At 38.3% G+C, this 25008-nt stretch overlaps 1 protein-coding gene across 1 annotated transcript in view; it reads left to right on the forward strand.

Moving 5' to 3' along the window:
• Window positions 1–25008, forward strand: part of LOC150085122 (uncharacterized) — a 101426-nt gene that overhangs the window by 62177 nt on the left and 14241 nt on the right. The window contains exons 4-5 of the mRNA XM_090373838.1: window positions 1971–2133; window positions 10329–10515. Coding sequence (XP_090229964.1) covers window positions 1971–2133; window positions 10329–10515 — 350 coding nt within the window. The remainder of the gene's footprint in view (window positions 1–1970; window positions 2134–10328; window positions 10516–25008) is intronic.

Below are 25008 nucleotides of genomic sequence, written 5' to 3' on the forward strand. Positions count from 1 at the left end.
ATTCTCCTAAAAAAAAACCGAAAAAAACCAAAAATCTTGCACTTGTACTCATCGAGCTCCTGAGCCAAGTCATAGTTAACATTTCCATTTTTTAATATCAGTTGGTTCTACTGAAGAGGATGTCCACATCCATTGTAATCACCTTTGTGAAAACAAAATCTTATCCCTTTATCTTTGACTTAATTTATTTCAATAAATCCCACCTCAATATACACTGATCATTGTCAACTCATGGTTGCTTTATTTGAATGTTGATAATATCTAATAAATTGCTGCTGATATCTCTCTATCTCTCTCTCCCTCCACCATCGTATTGATATAGAAAATAGTCATCCAAAGAGCTCTTTTTTTCAACTTCTCATCATCCTTATTCAATAATTATTTTTTTAATTCTAACAACAATCCTACAAATCCAGAAGTATTCTACTATAATTCTGATTAGCCTGGCAAAACTATTTTTCTGTATAGTATGGGCCAGTTGCAATTCCTTATATTCATCTGTTCATTATACCAGTCACAGCTGTTTAGCCTGTAAATACTTATTGTTTTCCCAGTGCTCATGCAACACCACACTGATTCAGTATTGCGCTAGTAATCCATGTGTATTGTTGCACTGTTTTAGAGTTCATATACTTCCTTACATAAAAACATAAATTACCACCCTCCTCCTGTTATCTGTATCTTTTCTGTATCCATTATTTACCATATTCAAAGTCCTCATCCTTTCTATAAGAGTGATACGTTTCTCTCTTGAAATCTTCCCCTGCTTTACAGGCTGCTATTTGTCCCATTGGAAGCAATGCAAGAATCAGTTCCGCTGCTTGTTCTGGCTACTATTGAACTGTCAATCTGTATATTTAATTAACCCACTAAACTAGCAGTTTTCTGAACCACCTAATATTGTCTCAATAACATCTGTAAATATTTCTAGCCGACCGGGCTAGCCGAGTGGGTAAAGTACCTGCCCGGCAACCCAAAGGTTGGGGGTTCGATTCCCACCTCGGGCTTGGATCAAAGTACTGCAAAAACCTTGGGAGGTGCAATATGGCCACAGAAGCCGATGTGCCAACTACCACCAAATAAAAAAAAAAAAAAGTAAATATTTCTGCATCCCTTCTATTCAAGTGTATCCCATCTCAACCATGCCAAAAAAATTCTATCATCTGAATTTTGCACTGTCTCAAAGTGCCAAGTTGATAATGCTGTCATCACAAACTCTCATTATTCTTAGCAATATTCTGGCCAGTTTCAAATTCGGCTTCAACTTGTGGCTTTTTTTCCTCAACATCACCCTCATAGCTGTTATTTAAATTTTCAGATTGTATACTTAATGTCATTCATGCCTTCGTGTAAGCAGCCTGAAGATTTACAAAAGATCATTTTTCCACATAATTTTCTGCTGATTCTTCTAGATATGTGAAGATATCATACCAGTTTAAATCCATTTGAACTGTTGCCTAATTTCAGACAAATTTTTGCTGCATCATTCCTTAAATTTTCCACTGATTCTTAGATATATGAGGATATCATTTTTCTTTTGTAAGTGGTACAAACTAAGAGGCAGTTTACTTAAATTTATGAAAGAGTGTTCTAAACAGGATATAATATAGGAAAATGTTTTTCAGTGAAATGGCTAGTAACCTTTGGAACAAATTTTTTCCTAATGTAGAAATAAGACAGTGTGTGTAAATTTATAGAATGATTAGCGGGTGAAATTAGGCAAATCTCCACTTAAGGATGAGGAGGGACAAAATGTGCTAAAAATCTAGCTTCTTGCATCAATTTGCCTCAATTAATATTATTAGTATATTATATATTAATATTATACTATTAATTAATATTAATAGTATATTATACAGTATAGTAATATTCATATTAATAGCATTAATACTACTAGATCTAATTCTAATTCATCTAATATTTTAGAACTAGTTATTTAAAGATGTGGTAAGATTATTATTTTTTTTTAGAATTTTAGGAAGTGCTCCTAAGTACAGAAAAAGTATAACTGAAGTGCAAGGCATCCTTTACATAACACAGTTGCTTAATTCAGAAAATGAGGAACTAATGAAAGAAAGTGTCAAGGCTATTGCCCATCTGACTAAAGAGTGTTCAGTAGAATGTGCTAATCAGGTAAGTTATATATTATTTCAGATTAATTTTTTAAATGATTATTTATTCTCTTTCTTTGGTCAGTTAAGAGAAAGCCACTTTGCTCTGCAATTATGCATACATCAGTGCTTGGAATGCATATATAGGATCAATAATTGTTCTAACATTATAACATCACTCTATTTTATGAAGTGAAAGATAAATCGACGTATAAATTGATGTATGCTGCCAAAGTTACATACTTACTGGGAGTTAAATGATAACTGAAAGGAAACTGAAAGAAAAATTTTTGACCATAAAGTAAACAAATTACTTTGTATTACCATTAATATTAGCTGTATGATGGAAGCCACGATCACTGGCCAAAAAAAAAAAAAAATATATATATATATATATATATATATATCTTAATAAACCACCTAATTTGACTCTCTCACGTAAATATCTCTCCAGCTGAGCTTGGAATTTCAACCAACCACCCACAGAGGCAACTTAATTCAACAATTAACAACTGTTCATTGAAGAGATTTATCTATCTGTTTTGAAATAAACAGCGTTTTAAGGAAGTTTTGGGTGAAAATTTATTAATATAACTATTTAAATAATTAAAACTTTGGTGTTCTTATAGTTGAAACACAAGCAGTTGACATCTCAAAGGCTTTTGATTGTGTTTGCCATAAAGGTCTTCTAAACAAGCTTCCATCTTATGGTTTGCCAACTGGTTTTTGTAACTGGTTATCCAGTTTTCTCACTGACCGCTCACTGAGGGTGATGGTAGATAGCTCTCAGTCTTCTAACTTCTCCACTAATGCTGGTATCTGCCAAGGTTCAGTTCCTTTACCCCACTCTTTTCCTCTTGTATATTATTGAACTTCTTCCATTGACCAGAAATCCTATCCATAATTTTGCCGATGATAGCACATTGCATTCCACTTTCAAGTTTGAGAAACCTCGCCCTGCTCAATCAGCTTCAACTTCTTGAATATCCGCTACCAATTCCTTAAATGCTGATCTCCAGAGGGGCAAAGAAAACTTAGTAGATTTCAATCCTTCTAAAACCCAGCCTTGTCTTATATCTTGCAAAAAGGATTCTTCTGCTCCTATGCTTATCTTTGGTAACACTCCAATTTCTAGGCAAAATGATATCTCTTTTGGGGGTTACCCTGAGTTCTAATCTCTCTTGGCACAAGCACATTACAAATATTGCTTCCTCTGCATCTAAAAAACTTGGTTTTCTCTTTCGCTCTCGCCGTTACTTTTCTTCCAAACAGCTATTAACTCTTTACAAATCGCAAATCCGCCTTACCATGGAATATTGTTCCCACATCTGGGGCAGTGCCACCAAAACCTTTGCCAGGGGCAAAGATTGATGACGTTGTAGAGCAGATATCATCTTTTAAGGGCACAAAAGGTGATATAGTTGTACACGTTGGCACTAATGATATTAAGAGTAGAAGACCGGCGGAATTACTTAGCAAGTACAGGTCACTGTTGAAAAAAAGCCGTGAAGTAGGGTTGAATTTGAAAGTGTCTGCAATTCTGCCCAGACACGATAGGAGGGAGTATGTGATGAGAGCCTTGTCGATCAATTCGGCCCTGGAGGGATTGTGCAAGGCTCAAGGGGTAGAATTTTTTTAAGCCTGGACTGTACTTGTTAACAGAAGAGATTGCTTCTACAGGGATGGGATACACTTAAATAGAAAGGGTGCAAGAATTTTTGCTGATGCTGTCGAGGCAGAGTTAGGTGGGTCGGAAAACTGCTAGTTGGGGGGGTACAAGGACTAAGAGATTAACAGTAGCCACTGGCAGAGGTGAAAGTGATTCTTGCACTGCTTTTATTGGAATGAGCAGAAGTCTGGAAAACAAGATGCAGGATATTTCAGAGACTGCTGCGAGTCATTGCAGTACAAGTAAACACATGAGTTGTGTTAGGGTAGCCAAGAATAGAAACACCTGCATGTACACCAATGCTAGGAGTTTGGTAAATAAATTTGATGAATTTGAGGTATTGCTCAAAACATCAAAGCCAGATATTGTTGGGATATCAGAGACGTGGTGTCACACAGATATAAGGAATGCGGAACTGGAATTTGGGAACACAATATGTATAGAAAGGATAGACAGGACAGGAGGGGAGAAGGGGTTATGCTATTAGTTAAGAAACACATAAAGTCCAAGGAAGTGAAGCCAGTCGACATCGATGGACAGGGCAGGGCAGTGTCGAGTCAGTTTGGTGTGACATAAGCATAGGAAAATCAAAGTTGAGAGTAGGAGTGTGCTATAGGCCTAATGACTCTGATGAGTATAATAAGATATTGTACAGGGAAATAGAGTGGGCCAGTAAATCAGAGAGTCTTATAATGGGGGATTTTAATTTCCCAGATAGCATTAGCATTAGTAGAGGCATATGATGCAAGAAAGCAAGCTTATTCAGCATCAGCCAAAAAAAAAACACACACCACTCCCATTTCACCCCTCCGTTCGTTCGAAATACCTGTCCAGTTGAGCTTTAAATTTGTTTAGGCTATCAACTTCAACAACAAGTGATGGAAGTCGGTTCCACCAACCAACCACCCGCTGGCCAAAGGCAAATTTCCACACATCTATCCGACATCCGTCCTTCCTCAATTTGAATTTATGCCCTCTGAGGTGATTATTCTGAGCAAGATGAAGAATCCCATTGGCATTGAGCATGCTCACACCATTCAAAGCCTTATACACCTCTATCAGATCACCTCGCCGGTGCCTAGTCTCCAGACTCTGTAATTTGCAAAACTTAAGCCTTTCTTCGTAAGAGCAACCCTTTGTTCCATTCACTAATCTTGTTGCCCTTCTCTGTACCCGTTCCAGCAGCTCTACATCCTTCTTGAAATGAGGCCTCCAGACCTGTATACAGTACTCAAGATGTGGCCTAACCATTGCCTTATACAATGGAATAATCACCTCCTTATCCCTGCTGGAAAAATTCCTGTATATCATTGACAAGACACCATGAGCTACTCTTGCAGCTCGTCTGCACTGCTCAGAGAACTTCATATCTGCCTGCACAATTACCTCCAGGTCCTTTTCATTCTCCACCACTGTCAGTGTAGTACCGCAGAGTTGATACGTTGCTCTGGGGTTACTGTTTCCCATATGTAGTACTCTACATTTGTCAATGTTAAACTTCATTTGCCACCTCTCCGCCCATCTGTTCAACCTTTCCAGATCCTGTTGCAGCAGCATAGCGTCAGTAATGTCCTTAACAACCCTGCCAACCTTTGTATCATCTGCAAACTTGGACATTAAACTTGATATCCCATCATCAATATCATTCATAAACACCGAAAAGAACAACGGACCCAACACTGAACCCTGAGGAACTCCACTAATAACATTAGTCCACGTTGAGCAGTGTCCATTGATTACCACTCTCTGTCTTCTGCAACTCAACCATCCCCTTATCCATAGCAGCAATTTGCCTCCAATGCCACACTGCTCCAATTTGTGCAGCAGTCTTCCATGTGCAACAGTATCAAAAGCCTTTCTAAGATCCAAATATATAATATCAAAGTTATTCCCTGCATCCAGTTCTTTTGTGACTACATCATAGTATCCAATCAAATTGGTCAGGCAAGACCTGCCCTTAACAAAACCATGCTGCGTCTGAGCTATAACTGAATTCTTGTCTAGATGATCCTGCAGTGCTTCTTTAACCAGTGCCTCCATTAATTTACCTGGAACAGAAGTTACTCTAACAGGTCTATAATTACTTGTGTCAGCCTTTGATCCTCCTTTGTGAATTGGGGTTACATTTGCACATCTCCAGTCTATGGGTACCTCCCCTGAGTCCAAAGAAGCTCTCATAATTATGGCTAGGGGTTTGCTTACTTCCTTTGCTGCCTCCTTTAATATAACTGGATAGATCCCATCCACCCCAGGTGCCTTTTTTATGTTTATCCTCAACAATCTCTCCTCCACTTCCCTCTCAGTTATTACAAAATCATTCTGCTCACTGCCAATGTTTACTTTACCTACATCATTCTCCTTCCTGAATAACTCCTCATGCGTGAATGTAGATGCAAAATACTCGTTTAGATTGTTAGCCACCTGAGCAGGATCCTCAACCGTTGAACCATCAATATCCAGTGGACCAATCTGATTCATCCCTTTCCTTCTTGAGTTTAAATATGTAAAGAACTCTTTTCTGTTTTTCTTTGCATCCTTTACCAAGGATTTTTCGTAGTCTGCCTTTGCCTGCCTAATCTCCTTTGTGACTTGGTTACAGACCAACTTATATCTATCATAGGCTTCCATGTCACCCATTAATTTGTATGTATCCCATGCATTTTTCTTCTCTGCCACATGTCTCATTAGTTCATCTGACAACCATTTAGGCCTAAACCTTGAACAATATTTCTTAGTTCGTATGTAAAGCCTGGTAGCCTCCAAGATTAGTTCCTTGAATGCTTCCCATTTTGAGTTTGCTGTTGGTAACATCATCAGTTGGTCCCACTGTATAGAATTTAAATACTGTCTCAGACCATCATAGTCGCCTTTACGAAAACAAAAACCCTTCCCTTTACCTCTGATGGTAGTTACCTCCTTGAGTAAATCCCACTTAAACACACTGTGATCACTGCCACCTAGTGGTTCATTTATCTGCAGATTCTTAATGCATGAAGAATCACTACTGATAATCAGATCAAGAGTATTAGGCGCCTCCGTAGCCAGGTGGGAAGGAGCAGCAGTGCATAGCACACGCTTCTTGATTAGACCGGGGTTCGAGCCCGTCACCACCAAATACGAAGGATGCGGAAAGATCACGAAATGACCACTGCATATCCCGGAGCAATATGGCCTTAGTTGCTAATGCTCCTAAAAATCAAATAACAAACAACATCAAGAGTATTGCTCCCTCTTGTTGCCTCACGTACATGCTGATGTAGAAAACAATCATCCAATAAATCCACAAAAGCCTTGCTAGTGTGCGAGTGACCAATCCACAAATTCCATTCAATATCTGGGAAATTAAAATCCCCCATTATAAGACTCTCTGATTTACTGGCCCAATCTATTTCCCTGTACAATATCTTATTATACTCATCAGAGTCATTAGGCCTACAGCACACTCCTACTCTCAATTTTGATTTCCCTATGCTTATGTCACACTAAACTGACTCGATACTGCCCTGTCCATCGATGTTGACTGGCTTTACATCCTTGGACTTTATGTGTTTCTTAACTAATAGCATAACCCCTCCTACCCTTCTGTCCTGTCTATCCTTTCTATACACATTGTATTCCCCAAATCCCAGTTCCGCATTACTTATATCTGTGTGACACCACGTCTCTGATATCCCAACAATATCTGCCTTTGATGTTTTGAGCAATACCTCAAATTCATCAAATTTAACTTTTGTGGGTTGGTCACTCGCACACTGGCAAGGCTTTGTGGATTTATTGGATGATTGTTTTCTTCATCAGCATGTTCGTGAGGCAACAAGAGGGAGCAATACTCTTGATCTGATTATCAGTAGTGATTCTTCATGCATTAAGAATCTGCAGATAAATGAACCACTAGATGGCAGTGATCACAGTGTGTTGAAGTGGGATTTACTCAAGGAGGTAACTACCATCAGAGGTAAAGGGAAGGGTTTTTGTTTTCGTAAAGGCAACTATGATGGTCTGAGACAGTATTTAAATTCTATACAGTGGGACCAACTGATGATGTTACCAACAGCAAACTCAAAATGGGAAGCATTCAAGGAACTAATCTTGGAGGCTACCAGGCTTTACATAGGAACTAAGAAATATTGTTCAAGGTTTTGGCCTAAATGGTTGTCAGATGAACTAATGAGAAATGTGGCAGGGAAGAAAAATGCATGGGATACATACAAATTAATGGGTGACATGGAAGCCTATGATAGATATAAGATGGTCTGTAACCAAGTCACAAAGGAGATTAGGCAGGCAAAGGCAGACTACGAAAATCCTTGGCAAAGGATGCAAAGAAAAACAGAAAAGAGTTGTTTACCTATTTAAACTCAAGAAGGAAAGGGATGAATCAGATTGGTCCACTGGATATTGATGGTTCAACAGTTGAGGATGCTGCTCAGGTGGCTAACAATCTAAACAAGTATTTTGCATCTACATTCACACATGAGGAGTTATTCAAGAAGGAGAATGTCCCCTTCTTGAATAACAGGTCTATAAGTAATTATAGACCTGTTAGTTTAACTTCTGTTCCAGATAAATTAATGGAGGCACTGGTTAAAGAAGCACTGCAGGATCATCTAGACAAGAATTCAGTTATAGCTCAGATGCAGAATGGTTTTGTTAAGGGCAGGTCTTGCCTGACCAATTTGATTGGATACTATGATGTAGTCACAAAAGAACTGGATGAAGGGAATAACTTTGATATTATATATTTGGATCTTAGAAAGGCTTTTGATACTGTTGCACATGGAAGACTGCTGCACAAATTGGAGCAGTGTGGCATTGGAGGCAAATTGCTGCTATGGATAAGGGGATGGTTGAGTGGCAGAAGACAGAGAGTGGTAATCAATGGACACTGCCCAACGTGGACTAATGTTATTGGTGGAGTTCCTCAGGGTTCAGTGTGGGGTCCGTTGTTGTTTTCGGTGTTTATGAATGATATTGACGATGGGATATCAAGTTTAATGTCCAAGTTTGAAGATGATCCAAAGTTGGCAGGGTTGTTAAGGACACCACTGATGCTGTGCTGCTACAACAGGATCTGGAAAGGTTGAACAGATAGGCTGAGAGGTGGCAAATGAAGTTTAACATTGACAAATGTAAAGTACTACATATGGGAAACAGTAACCCCAGAGCAACGTATCAACTCTGCGGTACTACACTGACAGTGGTGGAGAATGAAAAGGACCTGGGGGTAATTGTGCAGGCAGATATAAAGTTCTCTGAGCAGTGCAGACGAGCTGCAAGAGTAGCTCATGGTGTCTTGTCAATGATATACAGGAATTTTTCTAGCAGGGATAAGGAGGTGATTATTCCCTTGTATAAGGCAATGGTTAGGCCACATCTTGAGTACTGTATACAGGTCTGAAGGCCTCTTTCAAGAAGGATGTAGAGCTGCTGGAACGGGTACAGAGAAGGGCAACAAGATTAGTGAATGGAACAAAGGGTTGCTCTTACGAAGAAAGGCTTAAGTTTTGCAAATTACAGTCTGGAGACTAGGCATTGGCGAGGTGATCTGATAGAGATGTATAAGGCTTTGAATGGTTTGAGCACGCTCAATGCCAATGGGATTCTTCATCTTGCTTAGAATAATCAGCTCAGAGGGCATAAATTCAAATTGAGGAAGGACGGATGTCGGATAGATGTGCGGAAATTTGCCTTTGGCCAGCGGGTGGTTGGTTGGTGGAACCGACTTCCATCACTTGTTGTTGAAGTTGATAGCCTAAACAAATTTAAGGCTCAACTGGACAGGTATTTCGAGCGAACGGAGGGGTGAAATGGGAGTGGTGTGTGTGTTTTTTTTTTTTTTTTTTTTGGCTGATGCTGAATAAGCTTGCTTTCTTGCATCATATGCCTCTACTAATGCTAATGCTGAACATCTCTCGGGCTTCTAGATTCCATTCAGAAGAGGGCAGTTAGGTTAGTTAATGACTCATCTCTAACAGTCTCTCCACTTGCTGTCTCATAGACGTACTGTTTCTGCTGTGCCTTTTTCTACAGATACTTCCATGGGCACTGTCTTCGAATTGGCTTCTATAATTCCCGCTCTCTTTCAAAACAGTCCAAACATGTGCTGCCACCAACCAACATCCATTTACTGTCCAACTTCGAACTCACAGAACCTTCCTCGTTTATTCATTCAACTGCCGTTTTCTGGAACAACCTTCCTTCGTATGTATTTCCTGAAAAATACAGTCTGCAGGAGTTCGTTTAATGTCAACAAATATCTTCTTTTGTCTTCTCAACCTTCAGCCCACGTATGGTACTAAGTACTATAGGTTCTAATACCTCTCATATTTGTGATTTTCACAAAAAAAAAAAATTTTTAACTAAATTTAAACTACTTAATTTAAATAATTATTGTTAGAATCAATAAATTGGTCTAGAATATGTAAATTCACCTTTAGCATGTGGTAAAACTTTACCACATCCTAAGGGTGAATAAACATTTCAAATACGATATCGCTGTTGATTAAAGTTTCTGGTTTTTTTTTTTTTTTTGTTTTTTTTTGCAACAGGTATTAGAAGGAAAAGGATTGGATACCCTAGTTGCTCTAAGTTCTCATCACTCAGTCATTGTAAGCAAGCAAGCAATTGGAAGCCTTGTTAATCTAACTGTGCAGTCAGAGATACGACCACAGCTTGGTTCTGCTGGTGCTCTAGATGTGTTTATTAAGGAAATTAATTTGAATTGTCAAGAACAAGGTATGTCTACTTTATTTTTAACATTCCGTTTTCATTTCTTGAATACATTAATATCTTGTGCAAGCAGAAAATTTCAGCTATTTGTGAAAAGGTAAAAGCAAATTATAACTTGCAGAATTTGTTACAACAGATGCTATAACCAATTCTAAAAGTTAGAATTTGTGATGACATTTATTATATTTATATAATTATATTTTTTCAAAGTACAGTAAAATCTCTAACTAAAAATGCAGTGAAATGGAAATTATGAACTTTGAATTAAACAAGTTTGAGTATTATGAGTTTATTTCAGATGACACATCCTAAAGGTGATGGACAGTGCAATGTCGAGTCAGTTTGGTGTGACATAAGTGCTGGGGAAGCAAAAATGAGAGAAGTGTTATAGGCCTAATGACTCTAATAACTACAACGAACAGTTGTACTGAGAAATATAATGGGCCAGTAAATCAGATTGTGTTATAATGGGGGATTTTAACTTTCCAGATATAATTACTGGAACTTGTGTGTTGGTCACTTGCACACTAGCAAGACTTTTGTAGATTTATTGGATGATTGTTTTCTGCAGCAGTGTAAAGTGTGTTAATTGTCTGACGGCACCAAGGGTTTCCCCTATCTCCATGTTCTGTACTCTGTTTTTGTGACACAGAACTCTGTGTAGGCCAGAGATTTAAAAAGTGTGTGGGGTGTGAAATGTCGTGTAGTGTTATGTTCTGTTGTTTCTCTGACCATTTAGCTGTTGGGCCCCTATTGGGAACCACCATTGCCCATACTTTGGCACGTGGAGGCAGGCCCTGCCACCTAGTTTCCAAAGATTTCAGTGACAAGTCCTATTTATAAAAAAAAAAAGGGGGGGTTGGTTTTTGAACACTAGAATTTGGAAAGGCCAAAAGAGATTTTTGAGACTGCGATTGAATTTAGACGTTGATTAGAATTTGGCAGCATTGTTAATGGGGTGTACTTGGTCTGTTTAGTTAGAGTAGGGGGAAAACAAGTAGAAAGATGGGGACAATAGAGTAGGCATCCCGAAAGAGGTCTGTTTAGTTAGAGTGGGGGAAAACAGGTAGAAGGATGGGGATAATAGAGTAGGCAACCCCAAAGAGGTCAGTGGGGATGAGCCGCCCCCACACAAAGTTTCAGAGAAGCAGGCCACAAATGAATTTTTGGAATATTAGGCAGGCTGCCAAATATTCCAAATTAGCAGAAAATTCCTAATTACTGAAAACTACATTCTCTGCATAACTTTAATGTTATACAGATAAACAAATTTTATACCAGCCTGTATCTACAGATTCAAAAATAGATTGATGGATATGTAATATAAAATATACCAGTTTGTTTATATTGAATTTTAATTATTACTTATTTATTGTACTAATCACAAAAATACAGGCAGTAATACAACAAAATTATAATTAATGTGATGAATACTGGAATGGAATTACTGGAACAAACTTCCATCTTAAATAGATTCAAGGCAGAACTTGACAAACATTTGGAGCGAGGGGATGGGTGAAATAAGGGATTTTTTTTGGCTGATGCTATACCGTATAAGCTTGCTTTCTTGCATCATGTGCCCTTACTAATGTGGTTGTAGAATGCGACTAAGTTTCGTAATATCGAGTTTTAAAGTACTAGTTCCAATTCTTAAAAAGTCATGTAAATGCAGGTCTGTTAGATGCGATCATGTTTTTGATTTCACATATTTCATTTTTGGAAAGATCTGTTCACGTATACATGTACTTCCGAAAATTGATGTAGCCTTCCTTGCAAAATTTTTAATTTTTGGTCAATCTGACTCAGATAATGTTAAATAAAATTGAATTAGATTTTCATTTTAAAATATTGTATTCAGTGCATCATTAAATTGAAGATCTACCAATTCTAATTGTAAATTCTCATCAACATCGTTGATGGGTAAATCAAACGGATTTTGAAAAGGTTCAAACGCCTTTGAATTGGATTTAAAATCATAAAATCTAGCCACAAAATTTTCCTGCAGCAAACTAACATTTTGAACAAAATTTTACAATGCACACATTTTCACATTTTCTATGTTGCAATATTTTATATTGCAACATGGAAAATGTTGTACAAATTGTACAATTGTAGAAGACTATTGTACAAATTGGAGCAGAATGGTATTAAGGGTAAGTTGCTACAATGGATAAAAGGATGGTTAAGTGCGAGAAGACAGAGGGTGGTAATCAATGGGTGCTACTCTTCTTGGACTAATGTTATTAGTGGAGTCCCACAGGGTTCGGTGTTAGGTCCACTGTTGTTTTGTATATTTATCAATGATATTGATGAAGGTATATCAGGCTTAATGTCGAAGTTTGCAGATGATACAAAGGTTGGCAGGGTTGTTAATGACAGTAATGGCAGTCTGCTACTGGAACAGGATCTAGATAATTTGGGCAGATCAGCTAAGAAGTGGCAACTGAGGTTTAACCTTGACAAATGCAAAGTACTGCATATGGGTAGAAACAACCCCAGAGAAACGTACCAACTGTGTGGTACTACACTTAAGGTGGTAGAAAATGAAAAAGACCTGGGAGTAATTGTGCAGTCAGATATGACGTTCTCTGAGCAATGCAGACAGGTTGCCAGGGCAGGTCATGGGGTTTTGTCAATGATATATAGGAAATTTGCTAGCAGGGAAAAGGAGGTGATTATCCCTCTGTATAAGGCAATGGTCAGGCCACGCCTTGAGTACTGCGTACAGGTCCGGAGGCCTCATTTTAGAAAGGGTGTAGATTTGCTTGAGCGTGTACAGAGAAGGTCAACAAGATTGGTGAGGGGAATGAAGGGATCCTCTTACCAAGAGAGGCTTAAGTTCTGCAAATTGCAGTGGCTGGAGACTAGGCACCTGCGCGGTGATCTGATAGTAGTAGTAGTAGTAGTGGCATGTGATGCAAGAAAGCAAATGTATGAGCTTATGCAGCATCAGCCAAAAGAAAAAAAAAAAATCACACCATTCCCTCCAAATGCCTGTCCAGTTCCTCCTTAAATTTATTCAACCTATCAACTTCCACAACGACAGATGGAAGTTTGTTCCAGCAATTAACCACCCGCTGGGTAAAGGAAAATTTCCGCACATCTATTCTACATCTGTCTTTTCTTAATTTGAATTTATGCCCCCTTAGATTCGTAATCTGAACAAGTGGAAGGATCCCATCAGAATTCAGCGTGCTCAACCCATTCAAGGCCTTATATACCTCAATCAGATCACCGTGCAGGTGCCTAGTCTCCAGCCACTGCAATTTGCAGAACTTAAGCCTCTCTTGGTAAGAGGATCCCTTCATTCCCCTCACCAATCTTGTTGCCCTTCTCTGTACACGCTCAAGTAAATCTACATCCTTCCTAAAATGAGGCCTCCAGACCTGTACGCAGTACTCAAGCCATGGCCTGACCATTGCCTTATACAGAGGGATAATCACCTCCTTTTCCCTGCTAGCAAAATTCCTATATATCATTGACAAAAACCCATGACCAGCCCTGGCAGCCTGTCTGCATTGCTCAGTAAACTTCATATCTGCCTGCACAATTACTCCCAGGTCTTTTTCATTTTCTACCACCTTAAGGTATATACCTTATATACCTTATATACGTTAATTGAGGTATATAAGGCCTTGAATGGATTGAGCACGCTGAATTCTGATGGGATCCTTCCACTTGTTCAGATTACGAACCTAAGGGGGCATAAATTCAAATTAAGAAAAGACAGATGTAGAATAGATGTGCAGAAATTTGCCTTTAGCCAGCGGGTGGTTAATTGCTGGAACAAACTTCCATCTGTCGTTGTGGAAGTTGATAGCTTGAATAAATTTAAGGAGGAACTGGACAGGCATTTGGAGGGAATGGTGTGATTTTTTTTTTTTTTTTTTGGCTGATGCTGCATAAGCATCAGCCATAAGCTCATACATTTGCTTTCTTGCATCACATGCTACTACTACTGCTACTATGTGAAAAATTATTCCAAAGTAGTTGACTTTTAAATAACGTTGTTTCAAATGCTTTGACATTATAATACAATTCATTGACAAGTTTGTCTCATCCTTGAATTTTTCGTTCATAAATAAACCTATTTCAGTCCTAAGTTCAAAAAGTTGCTTCAACATGTTACCACAACTCAACCATCGTATTTCAGTGTAGAACAATTTGTTGTTCTACACTGAGGTATTCAGCCTCAATAGTTTCAAGAAACTTTTTGAATTGCCAATGATTCAGACCAGTCTTGTGAATAGAATTTACTGTTGATATTAACAGTTGACATTACTGAATCTACCCCTAAAATTATCTGCACAAAGGCTGCTGGTGAATTATACAATGAAATTGCATTGGTTTTTTAATATTTTTACTCTCAAGATATTTATGAAGCTGACCCACGAACCCAATTTTAGTACCGAGCATATTTTTAGTACCATCCGTCATAACCGCTGATAGCAAATCCCAATTCAATTTGAGGCCGTCAATTGCTTCTGACACACTCAAAAATCTATTTTCACCTGTTGTACCTTTCAAGCTTTTTAATGCAACTAGCTCTTCAGTTACTGCAAAATTTTGATTTACACCTCAGATATAAATTAATAATCGAACTATATGGCTTATATCTTCACTCTCATCAATTGCTATTGAAAAATGTGTGAATTCATGAACTTTTTCTATGAGTTGATTTTGAACATTGGCTCCTAAATCTTCAATTCTTCTCCTTACAATTGATGAAGATAAACTTACAGACACAAAATTCTTTACTTTCTCAGGACATACTTCTGCAATTGCCATGCAAATTCATTTTACAAATTCTCCATCTGTAAAGGCCCTTCCTTCTTCGTCAATGATTTGGGAAGCTCGAAAACTAAACTGCAGATAAATTTTGATGTGAAAGTTCTAATCTTCTGTTGTTGACTTTGGTTTAGTTCTTGGAGTTTTTTTTTCTGTTGCAAAGCTCCTTGAAATTTATCATAATTTGAGGCATGTTTTGTGGCCTAGTGATGTTTCACATTATATTCCTTGAACACTGACAAGGCTTCATTGCAAATAAGACATGTGCAAGTATCATTGAGCAGTGCAAAAATAGTAATTAATTGCCCATCGCTCATTATAAATGCTACACTGAGCATCAACATTTCTTTTTTTCAACATGATTTTTATGGGATCACTAGAATAAAAAAAATACTTGTGAATATTGAAGTAAGTAAACACTGACATCTCTTAATATTTTATGAAATATTTTAACATAAAGGTTATTATTATATTCCTATCACTATCTGCCCTTGAATTTTTCATTTTGAATATACTGTGTTATGCTAAGTATACTCAATATAGTTAGCATAACACAGTTTGCTAAGTATATTGAGTATACTTAGCTTAAATTATACTTAGCTTGAATTGAATATACTGTGTCATGCTAAGCCATTAGAAAGTGACTCAGTCAGGACATAAGAAGATTTAACGCAATAAAAGTAGAACAAGCATTAAGGGAAAAACAAATGACTTAAATCAGCAGTAATACAGAAAGCCCATTGATACTGAATCTGCAGAATAGTGATGGTGTACTTATAAATAGCAGAGAAGGCATAATTCAAATATCAGAAGACTACTATAAAGTATTATATGAGGAGCAAGGGAATCATGCCAGCAGTGGGAAAGATGGATCATAAATTAGCAACACATACGACATATCCGATATCCTTCCTGATATTGTAGAACATGCATTAAAGAAAATGAAGAATCAAAAAGCCCCAGGTGAAGACGAAGTTACTGCAGAGTTGATAAAATTTGGAGGAAGAAAAATGACACAGAAACTGGCAAGACTCATTGCAAAATACATTAGGAAAGGTGTGATGCCTATGGAGCAGAATAATGCAATCATAATTTTGCTGCATAAGAAAGGAGATAAATCAGAAATTGCAAATTATAGAACAGTTAGCTTGTTGTCCCACATCTACAAGTTGTTCACAAGAGTCATTACTAACACTTTAGAAAGAACACTTGATGAGAATCAATGGGAAGAGCAAGCTGGCTTTAGGACAGGATTCTCAATTATGGATCACCTTCACATAATATCGCAGCTAATGGAAAAAGCAAACGAATATAAAATGCCATTATGCCTGGCATTTGTGGATTATAAAAAGGCATTTGACACTGTACAGCTATCAACTTCCACAACAAGGAATGGAAGTCTGTTCCACCAACCAACTACCCGCTGGCTAAAGGCAAATTTCCACACATCTATCCTACATCTGTCTTTCTTCAGTTTGAATTTATGCCCTCTCAGGTGATTATTCTGAGCAAGAGGCAGAATCCCATCGGCATTGAGCATGCTTAAACCATTCAAGGCTTTATACACGCTTATCAGATCACCTCGCCTGTGCCTAGTCACCAGACACTGTAATTTGCAAAACTTAAGCCTTCCTTCGAAAGAGCAACCCTTTGTTCCATTCACTAATGTTGTTGCCTTCTCTGTACTTGTTCCAGCAGCTCTACATCCTTCTTGAAATTAGGCCTCCAGATCTGTATATAGTACTCAAGGTGTGGCCTGACCATTGCCTTATGCAAGGGATCACCTCCTTATCCCTGCTAAATATTTAAATTATATTAATGAAAGGTTTAATTACACTATACTCTTTACCACCTTTCTTTATACATATGTAAACAAAATTGCTGGAGACTAGGCACCGGCGAGGTGATCTGATAGAGGTGTATAAGGCTTTGAATGGTTTGAGCATGCTCAGTGCCAATGGGATTCTTCATCTTGCTTAGAATAATCAGCTCAGAGGGCATAAATTCAAATTGAGGAAGGATTTGAAAGGGACTTGGGGGTGGTTGTGCAGGCAGATATGAAGTTTTCTGAGCAGTGCAGACGGGCTGCAAGAGTAGCTCATGGAGTATTGTCAATAATATACAGGAATTTTTCCAGCAGGGATAAGGAGGTGATTATTCCATTGTATAAGGCAATGGTCAGGCCACACCTAGAGTACTGTATACAGGTCTGGAGGCCTCATTTCAAGAAGGATGTAGAGCTGGTGGAACGAGTACAGAGAAGGGCAACAAGATTAGTGAATGGAACAAAGGGGTGCTCTTACGAAGAAAGGCTTAAGTTTTGCAAATTACAGTGTCTGGAGACTAGGTACCAGCGAGGTGATCTGATAGAGGTGTATAAAGCCTTGAATGGTTTAAGCATGCTCAATGCTGATGGGATTCTTCCTCTAGCTCAGAAAGATCACCTGAGAGGGCATAAATTCAAATTGAGGAAAGACAGATGTAGGATAGACGTGCGGAAATTTGCCTTTAGCCAGCGGGTGGTTGCTTGGTGGAACAGACTTCCATCCCTTGTGGTGGAGGTTGATAGCCTAAATAAGTTTAAGGCTCAGCTGGACAGGTATTTTGAACGAACAGAGGGGTGAAGTGGAAGTGGGTTTTTTTTTTTTTTTGTTTTTTTTTTTTTTTTGGCTGATGCTGCATAAGCTTGCTTTCTTGCATCAAATGCCTGTACTAATGCTAATGCTAATGCTAAAAGGACGGATGTCGGATAGATGTGCGGAAATTTGCCTTTGGCCAGCGGGTGGTTGGTTGGTGGAACCGTCTTCCATCACTTGTTGTTGAAGTTGATAGCCTAAACAAATTTAAGGCTCAACTAGACAGATATTTCGAGCGAACAGAGGGGTGAAATGGGAGTGGTGTAGTTTTTTTTTTTTTGTTTTTTTGGCTGATGCTGAATAAGCTTGCTTTCTTGCATCATATACCTCTACTAATGCTAAGGCGAAAAAAAATTCCTGTATATCATCGATAAGGCACCATGAACTACTCTTGCAGCCCATCTGCACTGCTCACAGAACTTCATATCTGCCTGCACAATTACCCCCAGGTCCTTTTCATTCTCTCCCAGTGTAGTACCATAGAGTTGATACGTGCTCTGGGGTTGCTATTTCCCATATGTAGTACTTTACATTTGTCAATGTTAAACTTTATTTGCCACCTCTCAGCCCATCTTCTCAACCTTTCCAGATCCTGTTGCAGCAGCATAGCGTCAGTAGTGTCCATAACAACCGTGCCAACCTTTGTATCGTCTGCAAACTTGGACATTAAGCTTGATATACTATCATCAATATTATTTATAAATACAGAAAACCATAATGGACCCAACACTGAACCCTGAGGGACTCCACTAATAACATTAGTCCACGCTGAGCAGCGTCTCCATTGATTACCACTCTCTGTCTTCTCCCCCTTTATCTATCGCAGCAATTTGCCTCCAATGGCACACTGCTCCAATTTGTGCAGCAGTCTTCCATGTGCAACAGTATCAAAAGCCTTTCTAAAATTCAAGTATATAATATCAAAGTTATTCCCTGCATCCATTTCTTTTGTGACCGCATAATAGTATCCAATCAAATTGGTCAGGCAAGACCTTCCCTTAACAAAACCATGCTGTGTTTGAGCTATAACTGAATTCTTGTCAAGATGATCCAGCAGTGCTTCCATTAATTTTCGTGGAAAAGAAGTTAAACTCACAGGTCTATAATTACTTGTGTCAGCCTTTGATCCTCCTTTCTGAATTGGGGTAACATTTGCACATATCCAGTCTACGGGTACCTCCCCTGAGTCGAAGGAAGCTCTCATAATTATGGCTAAGGGTTTGCTTACTCCCTTTTCTGCCTCCTTTAATATAACTGGATAGATCCCATCCACCCCAGGTGCCTTTCTTGTGTTTATCTTCAACAATTTCTCCTCCACTTTACTCTCAGTTATTACAGAATTATCTAGCTTACTGCCAGATTTGAATACACCTCTGGCATTCCCCTCCCTGAATAACTCCTCATGTGTGAATGTCGATGCAAAATATTCATTTAGTTTGTTAGCTACCTGAGCAGGATCATCAACAGTTGAGCCATTGATATCAAGTGGACCAATCTGATTCATCCCGTTCCTTCCAGAGTTTACATAAGTAAAGAACTCTTTGCTGTTTTTCTTTGCATCCTTTACCAAAGATTTCTTGTAATCTGCCTTCGCCTGCCTAACCTTTGTTACTTGGTTACAGATCAACATATCTATCATAGGCTTTCATGTTACCCATTAATTTATTTGTATCCTATGTATTTTTCTTCTCTGCTATATGTCTTATTAGTTCATGACATCCATTTAGGCCTAAACCTTGAACAATATTTCTTAGTTGGTATGTAAAGCCTAGTAGCTTCCAAGATAAAGTTAGCATTAGCATTAGTAGAGACATTTGATGCAAGAAAGCAAGCTTATGCAGCATCAGCCAAAAAAAAAAAAAAAAAAAAAACAAGTCCCTTTCATTCTCTGCCACTCTCAGTGTAGTACCACAGAGTTGATACGTTGCTCTAGGGTTGCTGTTTCCCATGTGTAGTACTTTACATTTGTCAATGTTAAACTTCATTTGCCACCTCTCACTCCATCTGCTCAAGTTCAAGTTCTTTGAATGCTTCCCATTTTGAATTTGCTGTTGGTAACATCATCAGTTGGTCCCACTGTATAGAATTTAAATACTGTCTCAGACCATCGTAGTCGCCTCTATGAAAGCAAAAACCCTTCCCTTTACCCCTGATGGTAGTTACCTCTTTGAATAAATCCCACTTTAGCACATTGTGATCACTGTCACCTAGTGGTTCATTTATCTGCAGATTCTTAATGCATGAAGAATCACTGCTGATAATCAAATCAAGAGTATTCTTCCCTCTAGTTGCCTCCTGAACATGCTGATGTAGAAAACAATCATCCAATAAATCTACAAAAGCCTTGCTAGTGTGTGAGAGACCAGCCCCCAAATTCCAGTCAATATCTGGGAAATTAAAATCTCCCATTATAAGACTCTCTGATTTACTGGCCCACTCTATTTCCCTGTACAGTTTCTTATTATACTCATCAGAGTCATTAGGCCTATAGCACACTCCTACTCTCAATTTTAATCTCCCAATGCTTATGTCACACCAAACTGACTCGACACTGCATTGTCCAGCGATGTCCACTGGCTTCACTTCCTTGGATTTTATGTATGTCTTAACTAATAGCATAACCCCTCCTCCCTTCCTATCCTGTCTACTCTTTCTGTAGACGTTGTACTCCCCAAATTCCAGTTCTGCATTCCTTATATCTGTGTGACGCCACATCTCTGATATCCCAACAATATCTGCCTTTGATGCTTTGAGCAATACCTCAAATTCATCAAATATATTTACCAAACTCCTAGCATTGGTGTACACGCAAGTATACATGCACCTGTTCTTTTTCTTAGCTACCCTAACACAACCCATGTTTTTACTTGTACCGCAATGACTCCCAGCAGTCTCTGAAATATCCTGCATCTTGTTTTCCAGACTTCTGCTCATTCTAATAAAAGCAGTGCAAGAATCTCTTTCACCTCTGCCAGTGGCTACTGTTAATCTATTCGTCTTTGTCTCCCCCCAAGCTAGCAGTTTTCCGACCCACCTAACACTGCCTCGATAGCATCAGCAAATATTCTTGCACCCTTTTTATTTAAGTGTATCCCATCCCTGTAGAAGCAGTCCCTTCTGTTAACAAGTACAGACCAGGCTGAAAAAAATTCTTCCCTTTGAGCCTTGCACAGTCTTTCCAGGGCCGAATTGATCGACAAGGCTCTCATCATATACTCCTTCCTATCGTGTCTGGGCAGAGTTGCAGACACTTTCAAATTCAACCCTAATTCACGGATTGTTTTCAACTGATCTGTACTTGTTAAGTAATTCTTCCGGTCTCCTACTCTTAATATCATTAGTGCCAACGTGTACAACTATATCACCTTTTGTGCCCTTAAAAGATGATATCCACTCTACGTCATCAACCTTTGCCCCTGGCAGACCAACCCTGGTCCTGTTCCACCTATCCTTTTTTAGAAAGTATGTTCCCCATTTCCCTGACAATAGAGTACCAACAACTACTAGTTCCTGTGGGACCAGCGCATTCTGCCTTGGGGGTTGCCGCTGTGTTGAATGATGACCAAGTGCAAGCTCTGGTGTTGATGTGGGCAGCTGAGAGCTTGATGGGCCCCTCACTTTAGATCCTTCGAGGGCATCCACCCTGTCCTTCAAGCTCTCATATAGGCCCATAACAATGCTCAGTTGTCGCCTGATTTCGTTACACTCTTTGCATCGCACGCACACACAAAGAAATCCTCCATGGCAATATCATGTCCCGTACCCGATTTCTCCAGAAACATCATGGAAGCAGTGCATTTTAAAAGGCTGTGATTGAGAGGGCAACTGTCCCCTCAGTTCTCCTCTGAGCCACAGCACTCCCATTAGCTTGAGCCTTTTGCTTTGCTGCTCTGAGTCATGATATCGATTTAATTTCAATAAAATTTCAATTTCAGTACAAAATTATAACCCTAAACTTGTATCCCAACACAGTTATAACGCTATATATATTTTTCTGTATCAAATATCTACGAGTTCCATTTGTATAACTTCCGTATCAAGTTATGCATTAATTAAATATGTTACATTTGTAATCTAAGTCGTTCCACCTATCTTTGCTCCCATACTCTGAACATCAGGGTTCGTGTGCAGGCTGATTCAGGATACTACCAGTACCAATCATCAAACCATGATGCTGATGTTAAGTTTTATTCTGGATCCATGATTCTTCGTGTAGTGGATACCTAGGGTGACCTTTGCTCTCATACTTAAACATCGGCATTGGTGTGCAGGCTGGCAAGGGAATAGGAAATCCCTAATTACTGTCTCTAATGCCGATTGCTATTTATTGACACTGTCAAGATTAATGGATTATTTTAACAATATTTCAAAGAAACATTTTTTAGTGGAAATAACAGAATTAATATCTAACAAGACTAAGCTGACGATACAGACGTCAACACCGACGATACAGACGTCAAATCAACCGACGAATGTTAAAACAATCTGTAAAATGTGTTTTTCATAAATTTTATTGTGATCTAATATAAACATTTACTTTTACGATACAATTGAAATATCCTCGGGCCGTAATTTGGAGACTGGTTTAAAAGAATCAACTCCTTGTCAACTGGACAGTACTCCAAAGTGGAGATTAGATGGGACAAACTGGGCAAGATACAAGCAACAAACCCAACAGATGTTAATTGACTCTGCAGCAAAATATGTAACTGACAAACTCCTCCAAGCTGCAAAATTAACAGTACCAAAAACTCCATCAAAGTTTCCCATACACCCAAAACCATTGTGGAACAATTCATTTATTCTAGCAAAACGCGAGGAAATCAAAGCTTGGAATATTTTCAGAAAACACCCTACCATGACCAGCTTGATACAATTCAAAAAGGCAAGGGCAAATGTCAGACGTATTACTAAGTTTAGTAAGAAACAATCTTGGATCCATTTTGCATATACAATTACTAATAAAACAGACCGTTGGTAGGTTTGGAACAAAATAAATTAAATGAACAATAAATATCAAAAAATTTCTCTGCTTTTTATAAAATGGAATTTGGAAAATTAAATGCACTAGGCATAATCCTTATGGGTTTTGATAATTAACTATATAATATCGGTGTAAATACACCATAGTTAACCCATAGATTTGAGCTACGATTGTAGCGTAGAAGGCATCGTTTTAATTGTATCTCATAATGTAGTTGCCTTCACAGCAAGATAGCTACTATTGAATTACTTCAAATAAATAACGCTTCTCTAGTAGAGAAGACTACTGTTATTTATTTTCAGCATACCACCACCACCCAGACGATCGCTTCGAAGCTTTTTGGCTTCGTCATCAGTGGGCGGGTAGGTAATACAACAAGCCATCTCAGTTGCGAAGTTGAAACGGTGGTACACTGAAAATAAATAACAGTAGTCTTCTCTACTAGAGAAGCGTTATTTATTTGAAGTAATTCAATAGTAGCTATCTTGTTGTGAAGGCAACCACATTATGAGATACAATTAAAACGATGCCTTCTACGCTACAATCGTAGCTCAAATCTATGGATTAACTATGGTGTATTTACACCGATATTATATAGAAAATAAAATGGAATGGACAAGATATAGCTAAACCAGAAGACATAGCAAATACTCTTGGTAGAACTTTTAAAAAATATATCAGATAGTAGCTCCTATGAACCAGCTTTCCAAAAATATAAAGCACATGCAGAAACATATAAATTGAATTTGAATTTCTCCAGTAAAAATAAAGAATCCTATAACCAACCTTTCACTCTAAGAGAACTTCATAAAGCCATTTCACAGATGAACCAAAGTGCAGCAGGTCCAGATGAATAGTATACATGATGGTAAAACAATTTGATGATAAATCATTGATATCATTGCTCCTTTTAATATAACAGGATATACCTTGAAAATTCCTTTCCAGATAAAGATCCCACAAATCTGAATCACTATCACCCAATAGCCTTAACTAGCTGCTTTGGAAAAATACCTGAAAAAATTGTAAACCCCTGACTAATGTGATTCTTAGAAACCCACAACCTACTAAGCTCTGCTCAGTATGATTTCAGAAAGAACAGGTCCACTTTAGACTTAATGATAAAAGCAGAAAACAGTATAAGAAATGCTTTCATAAGAAAACAACACTTAGTAATGATCCGTTTTGATATCGAAAAGGCATATGACACATCATGGCAGTATGGAATAGTTAGAGACATTTATAACTTTGGGATGAGAGGAATTTTTTGCAACAAAGAACTTTCCAAGTTAAAATGTTAACCACACTATCACAGGTCTTTGTACAAGATGGAGTACCATAGGGATCAGTACACAGTGCTACCCTGTTTGCCATGAAAATAAACTCAATAGCTGAACAAATACCAAATGCCATAGATGCAGCACTTTATGTTGGCAATTTCACCATTTCTTGTCACTCGCAAAAGATGCCAACAATAGAGCGCCAACTACAATCAGCAATTAATAAAGTTACCGCACGGACCCAAAATAATGCCTTTCAAATCTCTAAGCAAAAGACAGTAGGAATACACTTTTGTCGAAAAAAAACTTGACCCAGAACTAAAGCTAGGACAGCAAGTAATTCCAATAACATCCAGCTCAATTTTTCTCAGTTTGACCCTTGATAAGAAGCTGACCTATTTAGACCACATAAAGCGTCTTAGAACAAATTATCTAAAGAAAGTAAATATTCTGAAAGTTACATCTGCAACAAAGTGAGTAGCAGACAGATACACCTTGTTACATTTGTAGAGAAGCCTGATAAGATCCAAACTCAATTACAGGACACCTGTTTACAGCTCTGCAAAACCAAGTGCATTAAGATGGTTAGACCCAGTTCACCGTAGTGCACTATGCCTAGCCTTAGGAGCGTAGCATACTTCTCCTGTTCAAAATCTTTATGCTTATAAACCTCCACTACACCTTAGAAGACAAGTACTATTATCTTATGCAGCCAAAATAAAGTGGATTACAAACTATCCTGTGTACGAAACATTATATACACCAATATGGGAAAATATGTACAGCATACATCCAACAGTTAACAAACCAG

Source organism: Mastigoproctus giganteus, chromosome 5 (genome assembly GCF_048544385.1).
Source record: "Mastigoproctus giganteus isolate SK-2022 chromosome 5, ASM4854438v1, whole genome shotgun sequence".
Lineage (NCBI taxonomy): Eukaryota > Metazoa > Arthropoda > Arachnida > Uropygi > Thelyphonidae > Mastigoproctus > Mastigoproctus giganteus.